Here is an 11,581-nt window from a genome sequence, read left to right as displayed (position 1 = left end):
TCATGAAATGTTGAAATGCCATCAGAAGGCCATATTTTTGCCTTCAGACAGCTGTGAGAGATCACAGGAATAGTTTTTTTGGCCATGTTTGATATCAATCAACTCGTCTTCTTATTGGCTACACAGGGATGCCTGTTCTATGACCTTATCTTCTAATGCGTGGGCTCCACTGTCGATCTTTCCCAGGTGGGCCCAATGGCGACTGTGCGATATCATTGGCTTAGCTTGAGGATATCTCTTGATAGGCTGATGCTATGGCTGGGAACAAGGTTCATTGGACTCTGCAGAAGCCACAGATTCTAATGGTATGTCGATTTGATTTCTAGCCCGCACAGGGAAAATGTTACAATCGATAAAAACCGAGAAATGATGCACTATCTAGATTTCTCTACGTCAAAACTTGGGCTGAAACTACAAGATTGTGAAGGGACCAGATAATTATGGATTACAAGGCTTGGATATTCTAATACTTTAGGGTGTTTTCGATGTAGGAAACTAAGGTTTTTGGCGATTTTTCACCGCTGTGATTAAAGACACGAGGAGACAGGTAGGAAACACACACTCGATTAGACTCAAATCTTTCTGTGTTTCTTTACTTCAGAACATGATAATAACCGTTGTGAGTCACCTTATTGCTTTGTGTGTGGGCTCGATGGAATCAGGAGACGTTAAGCTTTCAAATGATGTATGGCATGAGCATGTTTATGACGGTTTAATGCTTGCAATTTATGAGAGAAGTCAGCACTTCCGAAAAACGGCGAGTTTACGTCCCGGTGACGGGACCTGAGCTCCCATCACGTTAAACCATTAAGAAATATGTAATATTTCCGTTTGTTTAAAAATTCTAAATCACTCAATTTGGAGATACATGGTTTTCATTTGAAAAAGAGGATTCCTGAGGGCATTTTGCTAAAATTGTTGTACTTCATGATACCAGAACCTTTACTTGTAGCTTTCATTGGCATAACTATTTTATTAATGTAAAGGATCTATATATTCTATTAAATGTACATTTGTTATGTCCAGTGATGGAATATAACGGCGTTACATTGTTCAGTAACGCGTAAACTAATTGAATACTCTTCCCATCTTTATAACGCCGTTACCATTATTACCCAAAAATGTGTGGCATTACTATAATTGAAGCTATTTTTTTCTTTAGAACAACTAGATAGTGTTAGTGGGCCGTGCACGAGACAAGCTAACCCTAACCCATAAATGCTGATGATTGGCTGAGGTTGGGTACAAGTTCAGGGTAAGCCAATCACAAGTAGAGTTGGGTTGGTGTTCAAAAGCACGGAGATATAACGAACAACAAAAACAAGGCAGTCAACAAAAGACAGGCGAGCCCAAATGAGGGCCGATAAGTTCCAAAACACCTATGTTGTTATTTGTATGGCTCCACTAGACATAATATCTACATCTGATTGGAGGCTAGTCTCACTTTGTCCAACAGCAACATAAAAAGAGTTTAGATTTGTTTCTGTTAATAGTGCATTGTAATAAGTGTCCATTTCATTATAATATTCAGATGTATCATAAATAATTGAACATGCACATGTGTTTTATGTTCCGTTAAAGAGGGGTGGAGGTGGGGTCACATTTGAGCATTTAAAAATGTACTTGAAAGCAACGCAATAGTCACTTTCTGAAGTAATTAGTTACTTTTATAATTTGTAACTGAGTAACTAATTTAGTTACTTTTTGGAAGAAGTAACAAGTAACTGTAACTGATTGCTTTTTAAAAGTAACTTGCCCAGGACTGGTCATACCACGTTTAAAGTCATACAGTATTTGAAAAGTAGTGTAGGGAAACTAGAGACTCATTTTAAAATTACTTATTCTACTGCCATTGCACCACTGTTGCTTCAAACTATGGAGGAAAAAGCGGGTACTGCTACTTTACGTTGCCACTATTTAAACTATATAGGTGTTCAGAGGGCTCAAAATTGAAGTCATCATCTCGACATCATCCTCTTTTCCTTTTTCTAAAGCTTTTGCTTTTAGTCTTGCTACCTTCAGACAGCATGCAATTTTCACACTCACATCCTGTTGATTTTTGTCCCACACACTCCTGAATCAATCACTGGGCTAAAGCTACAGATGGCCGAAACAAAGAGCTTTGCAGAATGATAAAGCCAGAGGTGGTAATGCTGATGGAACGAAAATCTGCTGCTATAGAATCCCTGAAACGGTCCCCCCAAGGCAAATCAGACAGGTGAACAAAATATGTAAGATAAGTGAGCACAATAACCTGCAGGATATGCTGGAGCCATTCAATTCATGAAGAGGGAGGGAGAGGGGGTGGTGGGGGATATTTGCATACAATTCAAATTGAAATGGTTTGATGATCATGTGAACTAGCTGCCACATTGGTTGGCTGAAAAGAGCTGAATTGCTTGAATGTGTGTGTGTGTGTGTGTGTGTGTGTGTGTGTGTAGGGGGGATGTTAGTGTGTGATGTGGCAGGCAAGAGACTGAGGATGGTGTGTGTGTTTGTGTGTGTGTGTGTGTGTGTGTGTGTGTGTGTGTGTGTCACACTGAGAGAAAGAGAGAGAGAGAGTGGGAGAGGCAGGTGGAAAAGGGGAGGGGTCTGGGGGGTGGTCCAGACATTCGTTCCTTGTGTACCTCACACACTCTGCGCATCATTTAAGGGGAGCCCGACTGTCGCTTTCCTCACCGCCTGGCTGCTTAACAATAACACAACCGCATCAACGCTACGCCATCACTTTTTCTATCTTTCTCTCTGCGGCTGACGACAATTCACCGTTCAACTTGTACCGAGCCGCCCCACCGTTATAGGGAAAATACAGGTCTCCTCGGCGCATTTATTCTCTCCTACCCGAGAGGAAGCGCACGAAGGAAAAACGTTTGAGGACTGTAGGAAACCAGCCGTGATTCATGGACGCACAGCGCATCATGGGAACGCTACAACTACCGACAAGGTATAACGTAGTTAGTGCGTAATTTACACCATAAGCGCACTGGGCTTTATGAAATATCATGATCTAAAGAGGATTTACTGATTACTTAGAAGACTTGCGGCTGGGTGGGATGCGTTCATAGAGCGTGTTGTTGTGTTATCGCAGCGTTGGTGAGGATGTCTGCATCGCTGGAAATCTCTGTCAGAAAGCCTAACCTGTTTCCGCTGCAGTACAGTGGGCTTTTTAATTCGAAATGTCTCAAAGGAGAAAGCAGTAACGCTGTCATAGGAGTCAGTATTTTGGATTGCTAGAGTAGCCTATAAAGCAAAAACATCGACACTGTCAGCGCCTTCACACAAACAGAGTGGGAGGAACATAGATTTCCATCTGCTTTTACAGAACAATTCCCGGATTTAATTTTAGTTTGTTTTTCTTTCTTAGATGTTATTTGTAGAGTCGCCTTCACACTGTGCTTTGGAGTCAGAAGAGATACCCTGATGCATCCTTTCTTTTTTGGACCTTCCAAGTCTCGTGCATGGCTCCTGAAGTGATGATGGTGAGACTTGATTTTACTTACAGCGTCAAGCTCCCTACATCAAGGCCCAGTATGTGATGCTACAGTATTATTTCAAAAATCTAATCCTGCAAGGGACAGGTTTTCTATGTGATAATCTAATTCTTCACTTGCAGCATTATTTCCCCTTGACATGACATTGGCAGTGAAGCTTTAAACTATTATTTACCTTTCTAGTATGCCCCCCCCCCCCCACTGATGAACAAGTGGAATAAAGCACAAGGCTTAGACTCTCCAATCTGGCTTGATAAGTGCCCTTAAATTAGATGCAGACAGAGTCGACAGAGAGCTAGGGTGGAGGTATAGGGTCTACTGCAGTCTGCTGCCACAGTCTGTAGTATAGTGTACTTGGTAAAGTATATGGTGTTCCAAATAGGGAGTAAATGGTAGGGCTGGTCGATAGAGTTTAGACAATTGGTGCTTTAACAAAACAGTTATACACTTAGTTTTTAGAAAAATAATCATCAGTAATGTGGACATAACATCTGAGTGGAGAAAAGGCAAATAATGCAATGGCTAGAGCAGTCTGGTAAGTTTAGAAAAGTGTATCACTTTACTCTTATGCAGCTTTTTAAACTAGTAGAAGAAATTACTCATGTCATATCAGGATATTATGATATCCAAAGTCTTAGACGATATCTAGTCTCACGATATTGATATAATAGTATATGGTATTTTTTGTTGCATTTTGAACTCAAAAAAGCATTTAAGTAGAAGCGCTTTCTTTTTAAATATTCAGCAAAAAGGTATTTTACAATATTGAAAAAAAAATTTTTTAGATATAGCCTGTGTTGTGTCCCCTGTGGTGTAGGCTCTTAGAATGCTGTGCATGTTAATTCCAGTCAGTGTCAGTTAATTGGGTAGAAACCAAAAGTTAAATGGCTAAGAACTCTCCTCTTTATCTATTTTAATTTTCAAAAATTAGGCTGTAGCACCAAATGGAGAAACAAGACATAAATTCAATGATTAAATAATCCTGTCCCGTGGCTACAACAATCTTTAATAAAGACAGTGTGTTCTTTTATTATTGAGGGTATTGTAAATCTTCAACCTTGCCTTCAAAGTAAGCACCAAAGTGAATAAAAAAATCTATAATTTAGTCCCTAGAATCATAAAAAACTTGATGACTCACCCTCAATTCTAAAATCAATCACAATGCAAGATGTCTTTGCCTTAATTGGTATATTCAAATGAGATTTTATAGAAAAGTTCTCCTCTCTCCACTGTACTGTGTCTAATTGTAGTGCCAAATGTGTAACAGTCAATCATCATTTTAGAGCAAGAAGTCATCTTGTCTGGGTAGAAACATCTACAAAGATATTTACAGAAGTGTAAGAACCCCAAAAAAAGAATAAAAAGACAATACATGATTTGTTCACAGAGAGATCCTGGCATGGACCGCTGTGTCTAAATGAAGTGGTTCAGCCATGCAATGTTCCTGGAAGGCAGTGATTCTGCTGGCCTTGGCCTCCATTGCCATCCAGTACACGGCCATCCGGACACTCACCTCCAAGCCTTTCCAGCTGTGCCCGTTGCCCAGCCCCCAGAACTGTGGTCTGGGGGGCCAGGAGACAGAACCTCCCTTTGAGCGGGGAGCAGCAGGCGGTGGAAGCTGCGATGACTACCCTTACTTTACCATCAATGCCACACGTAAAACACACATCCTGGTCCTGGCCACCACCCGTAGCGGCTCCTCCTTTGTTGGCCAGCTGCTCAACCAGCACCAGGATGTATTCTACCTGTTTGAGCCTCTTTATCATGTTCAGACCACACTGATTCCACGTTTGTCACACAGCCGCAATGCTGCAGACCGGCGTGTGATGCTGGGCGCCAGCCGAGACCTCCTGCGTAGCCTGTACGGTTGCGACCTCTATTTCCTGGAGAGCTATATCAAACCCACGCCCACAAACCACACCACAGATAAATTGTTCCGCCGTGGTGCCAGCCGAGCGTTGTGCCAGCAACCTGTATGTGATGCCTTTGGTCCTGCTGACATGAATGTTGAAGAAGGGGACTGTGTTAAGAAATGTGCTTCTCTGAACATGACCTTAGCAACGGAGGCATGCCGCGAGAAACGGCACATGGCGATCAAAATTGTTCGAGTGCCGGAGATTGGCGATCTACGCGCGTTGGTGGAAGACCCACGGCTGAATATCAAGGTGATTCAACTTGTCAGAGACCCGCGTGGTATCCTGTCATCCCGGATTGAGACATTCAGGGATACGTATCGTCTGTGGCGTATTTGGAGGGCCACAGGGCGAAGGCCCTATAATCTCGACTTGAGTCAGCTTACAGTTGTCTGTGAAGACTTTCTCAGTTCTGTTTCAACTGGTCTCAACCATCCCTATTGGCTGAAAGGGAAATACATGTTGGTTCGCTATGAGGATTTGGCTAGAAATCCTCTTCTCAAGACAAAGGAGATCTATGACTATCTAGGGCTGCCTATGGATAAAAACGTGGAAGACTGGATACATGCAAACACTCGGGGCAGCAATGAGCCCTCAGCAAAACATAAGTTTGGTACAGTGAGGGACTCAGCAGCTAACGCAGAGAGTTGGCGTTTGAAACTGTCTTATGACATGGTAGAATACACACAGACTGTTTGTCAAAAAGTACTTCACCAGCTGGGATACAAGGCTGTGAAATCAGTAGAGGAACTGAAAAATATGTCCCTCTCACTGGTACAGGACAAAACTTTTGTATCTTTTTTGTAACAAAGATAGTTCAAATGACTATTTTTGATATATTTATAATTGTTGCCTTATTATTTCCTGAATTTGTTGGTTTTGTTTCTGTACTTTTGTTTCTTCAAATTTGCACTAAACTTTAAAGATTTTGAATGCACCAAGGGGACCATGGATGATTCCCCAATGTTACAGAACAGCACACTTTAAACAAAGTAATTAAATTGTCTCATTATTTAGTTTTTCCATGACTAGAACCAATGCAAGCCGTTGTTTTAATGAAAGTAAAATGTTTCCCTTCAAAACATGAGATACTAGGGATTTTAGCAGACATGCTTTTTTTAAAGTGTAATTTGGACTGTACAAGACCTACTGTGCAATAAATAGTGAATGTCGCAGTCTACCTTTACCACTATGGCATTTCTATCCATGTGGGAAGAGAAGAGATGCTTCTGACAGATCCCACGCTTGCAATGAATAACTGCAGACAATTAATAGGCTCTCAATTTAAAGGGACAGATTCCCACATTAGGTCACGAGTGTTCATCAGAGGATTTACAACCATCTGTGATAGAAAAACACACTAATGAGATTTAATGTCAAAATCTTCATTACTGTATTAAGATAACACTGTAATATTTTTCCACATGATTACAGCATTAAAACCTGGCTGTATACAATATGGCCATCCTATTTGAAGTAGACTGAAGATTCCTGATAAGGAACTGTATTTGTTTTTGTTTTTTTGTAAAGTTCATTCATGCAAAATATTTTACAGTGTGAAATTGACAAATGGCCTTTTCTGTCTTCAATTAAAAATGTTTATGCCACAGTACTGTTGTCCATTGATCGTAGGACACTAACTCATTAGTTAAACAGTGAAAGATTTCCTTGTTTTGATGTCACCTGATACGTTGGGAAGGTAGACAAACAGAAAACATCGCGGAACAAATATAGCGAATGCATTCTCTCTCATATTCCAGAACACATCAACGGTTCACGTTGGATCGATGTTAATCCTCCACATGAAAGATGCATAACTGAGGAGGATACAGTGTGTCTTTAGCGAACCACTGCAGCACTGCAGATCCCCATTTCCCCAGGATGAGTGGATAGCTTATACTGTACAACACAAACATGTTCACAAAGAATACCCACATTAGATCACATATAAAAGAAGCATTACAGTAATGACTTTCCATAATCTGAGACAAATCCTCTGATCATCATAGTAGCAGTTGGCTTGCTGTTTCAACGATGTAGTGGTAAAAGGGTAGAAGGTCATGGCTGGTATATAGTACACCGCAGTCATGTAAATTAATGAGTCCTTTTTTTGGCCTACTTTTTAAAACAAGGCTGGATGCACTGGACAGTTGCCAATGCACTGGACACAACATTTTTTCCTTTTATTTCTGCGTAGAAAAAGGCTTTGTGTTTTTTCAATCTAATTCACATAACATCTCTGAACCCAAGCTCAAATTAACCATATAATAGGCTGTTTCATATTAATGATCCCTTGAACCATTATTGCTGCAAAAATAGGTATTGATTCGGGATCCCCGACTGGCAAATGTTCGGCAAACGGCAATGTTCTGGTAAACATTCCCTCAGTTGCCTTATATTTTATGGCATGTCTACCAGCTTATGCAGTGGTTATTTTGTCTTCCTGTTGTGAATAATGCGGGGAACATGTCACTGTACAGTATGTGCACTGTACAGCTTTTCTAAATCTCTTTCTGTTACTGTAACAGCTTAAATTGAATGTCGGTTTGCATTATGTAGCACAGAAACTGTCAAGGATGTTCAAAACACACAGCTGTATGTAGGAAATTCAGATTGAAAACTTAGAGTAAAAACACCTTTTAGAGTGTTACTGATACACACACTGCATTCATGACCATAATGGCTTAGACAAAAACTTGGCAAATTCTCAAAGATAACAGGGGCAGAATTAATTGCCACTTTATTACAGAAAATGTCAGTTTTAAGGAAATGTTTAATTAGACACAAAAACTATCCTGGTTTTCAGTTCCACCATCCTGTCACAAAACTATCGAGGTGTTAAATTGAATTCAGTAAAATTGAAGTTACACTATATATGTGATTAATGTGCATGTATTTCTCAAGGAAAGATCAAAGTAATGTCTGTCATGAAGACCAATTTTCATTTAACCTTTATGTTTTGATTTTTTTTGTCAGTTTTACTTTTTTACAATCCTGACTTTGAATTTAGATTTTAATGAATGGCATCACTCCAGGTAATTGTGCAGTCAAATATCATGGGGCAAAGACATCCATTGATTTCATGCAATGACCACTTGTTTACCCATAAGATATAAACCCTGTGAATAGAGCATCACACAACCTGGCTCATCAGTATTGGTGACCGGATGTCCATTGAGATGCAGAGCACAAACCTTTGATCCTCCTCTGTGCCTAGGCTAGAGGCAAATTTTCTCTCCTTCTCCCTCTGTCTGTGCATTCTCCATCATCCGCCTCTTCCTTTCTTACTGAGATCTCAGGGGATTCTTGCTGCCTCAGTGCTCACTCTCTGTTTTTCACTTTACCTCTGAATCTTTTGGATGTGCTTGGCATACTTTTAATTTCAAAACTGAAAAAAACTGCAAAGCTGGGTATGTGTAGGCCTGCGTACATGCATATAATTTGTTAGAGCAATTAAAGGAATAATTCTAAGTTTTGAGACGTTTGCTTGTTCACTTTCTGGCTGAGAGTTAGTTGATAAGATTGATAACACTCTGATGTCTGTACAGTAAACATGAAGCTACAGTTATTAGCCGATTAGCTAACAGGTAGCTCAAAGACTTGAAATGGAGGGAAAAGGCTATCCTGACTCTGTTTGGCGGTGACAAAATCCCCCTATCAGCACTTTTAAAGCTCACTTATTAACACATTACATCTTATGTGTTTATTCTGTACAAAAAACGAATAAATGTAGTTTGGCATTTTACGGGGGTTAGCGTGCCAGGCTCTTGGCTAGCTTCCCCCTTTCCAGTCTTTGTGCTACATGTAAGCTAAGGGCTGCTGGCTGTAGCTTCATACTGTACTGTACAGACATTAGAGTGGTATCAATCCTTTCATCTAACTCTCCGCCAGCCAGTGAACAAGCATATGTCCCAAAAATGTCAACTCCTTCTTAAATTTCTCAAAGAAATCAAATGCAGGTACCCAGCGCTGCAGCATGCCTCATTTTTACAAAAACAGGAAAAAGCAAAGGGAACATGGTGATAGGAAGTCTTTCAGTTTTTAAACTGTCCATGTTTCAGTAAATCTCTCTTTATGGGCTTAAATTGAGTCAAGGGTCTCAGCAGCTCTATCATCTGAAAACTGGGTTGGGTTTTTGCTATGCCATTTACATCTCATTTATTTATTATAAGATAATGAGAAGTAACACCATTGGACAGTTCATCAATGGTCCTCCATTTGAGCGACAATCTAGCTAAACATGCCCACTTTTAAACTGAAGATCTCAATTTAAACTCAACTTGGCTCCTTGTGTTCAGGCACATAGTTTGCAGCCTGCTTCCAAAGCGTCACTGTGTCTGAGTTTCTCTGGGCCCTTGATGAGCCTCTGGTGTTGTTTATTGAGTCCCAGGGCTGAACATATGGTTCAAAAGCCACTGGACAAAAGTACAGCAAATCCCTGTCCCTCCACGTTTCCCTCTGCCTTTTTATTCTTATCCCTTCATAATGTGACCTTAATAGGCTTCTTTGAGGCCACTTTTTACTGGGCTGAGCTGAACATGTCCTGGTAGCTAAAGCCACTCGTTGGTGTGCAAAAGCTGCACAAAGCAAATATTCATGAAGAGAGTGATCACTGTAATGAAAGAAAGTGTGTGATGAAAAATCGTCTGTTCGTACATCTCATGTCTTGCTTTTGTCTTTGTTTGTTCGTGTGAGTCTTTGAGTTTTTGCAAGCGTTTCCACTGCTTAGTGGAATATAGTCTAGTTGTTATATGAAAAGCTCACTGAACTGAACAAATCATTGTGCATTAACAGCAGTGTTGCTGAGTTAATGCGTGTTATGCAAGCATTTCCATGTCCATATCCACGTCTTTGACCCCTCACTTCACATCAGTAGATAATTCGTGATGTCGTTTGACTGCGCATCTGAGCAGCCTGCATGATATAATCAGTTGCTGCTGAGGTGACACGCTGACGTTCTTTCCAGCACAGAGCTGTGAATGAGAATAGAGCAGTGCAATCAAAACTATTCATGTGATAATCATGAGATCGTTTTGTTCGACTTTCCTACACAAGTTGTCCAAGTTATTTGATTGCTGGTAAAATGGCAGTCAGGGGTGAGGGAGCCGGGCTTTGCTAGAAGCAATACGAGCCGCTTAATTAGAGCTGTCGGCAGGTCAGCGTAAGAAAGGCGTGGCAACCAGGTCATTATGTAGAGATCCAGAGCACCATGATCTGTTTAATGGGCAGAGCAGCTTTGAATTGGAATTTTCAGAAATTTAAATATTCTCTGTAATATGCACACTGGTACCATTATCCTTTGGGATAAAAAAAAAAGAAAAAGTGCCGTTAAATTGAAAAATCACAACTTTAAGTCATATTTGTAATATTAGCTCATTCTAACCCATTGGCTTGGCAACGGTCACTGCATTGCTGCTAGATACATTTCATTTGGTATGAAGCATTTTCCTGGAACACTTCCAAACCTGACAAGGATATATCACATAACAACTTGTAAAATGATAATTGAATGCATTACATTTCAAATTAAACTTCATGCTTAACATTTAATGTAATAAAGCATGAAATCTCACAGCGAAGTTATTTTTAAATGAGAAGGGGGGAAAACTAAAAAAATGACAGTATGTCCCTTAACTGCTAGGGGCTACAGATGCAACTGGCAGGCATAGGTTACTCTGTTTTTCTCGCTCCCACATACTTACACACACACACACACACACACACACACACACACACAATCACACTGAGGGACCATTGATGTTTAATCCCCCCGGGGAAATGTGGGTATATAGGTGAGTGAGAGGATGTGTGTGTGAGTGTGTATATGTGCGCGCAGTGTCGGTTGGGCCAGTCAGTGCAGCTCACGTCACTGTGGTCAGCTGTGGCTCTCTTGCTTAGCTGCCGTTGTTCACATTCACCTTTCGGCTGGTCTGAAAAAATGAAATGAGATTAGCACACAAGCAAACAAGTATGAGCAGTGCCCAAAAATGAAGCTGTGAGAGGTATGGGAAAAGAAGCAACATCTCAGTTTTGACACTGCGATACAGACAGTATAACTCTTGCAAATATGAAATCTGTGCTGTGGATACGTTGTGTATATTCTTACAGTTTTTTCTGAATGCTTAAGCGCTAATCGTGATTCTTGTAGCACAATTTCTAAAACTATTAATACGTATA

At 40.5% G+C, this 11,581-nt stretch overlaps 1 protein-coding gene and 1 long non-coding RNA gene across 3 annotated transcripts in view; both read left to right on the top strand.

The window, feature by feature from the left end:
* The first annotated feature begins 2,573 nt into the window (after nt 1-2,573).
* chst1 (carbohydrate (keratan sulfate Gal-6) sulfotransferase 1) lies at nt 2,574-8,051 on the top strand. Of its 2 annotated transcripts, XM_034875469.1 has the most exons (3): nt 2,574-2,944; nt 3,365-3,479; nt 4,879-8,051. In XM_034875469.1, exon 3 carries the CDS (start codon nt 4,925-4,927, stop codon nt 6,209-6,211), a length of 1,287 nt encoding a protein of 428 aa, XP_034731360.1. In that variant the 5' UTR covers nt 2,574-2,944; nt 3,365-3,479; nt 4,879-4,924; the 3' UTR covers nt 6,212-8,051. The 2 variants fall into 2 exon arrangements, with proteins under 2 accessions (XP_034731360.1, XP_034731369.1); XM_034875478.1 differs by lacking the exon at nt 3,365-3,479.
* The window catches only part of LOC117946956, an 18,003-nt gene continuing 9,372 nt past the window's right edge, over nt 2,951-11,581 (top strand). Inside the window, exon 1 of the long non-coding RNA XR_004657124.1 lies at nt 2,951-3,204. This is a non-coding gene — a long non-coding RNA (uncharacterized LOC117946956). The remainder of the gene's footprint in view (nt 3,205-11,581) is intronic.

Source organism: Etheostoma cragini, chromosome 1 (assembly GCF_013103735.1).
Source record: "Etheostoma cragini isolate CJK2018 chromosome 1, CSU_Ecrag_1.0, whole genome shotgun sequence".
Classification (NCBI taxonomy): domain Eukaryota; kingdom Metazoa; phylum Chordata; class Actinopteri; order Perciformes; family Percidae; genus Etheostoma; species Etheostoma cragini.
This window is presented reverse-complemented; position numbering and strand designations above follow the sequence as displayed.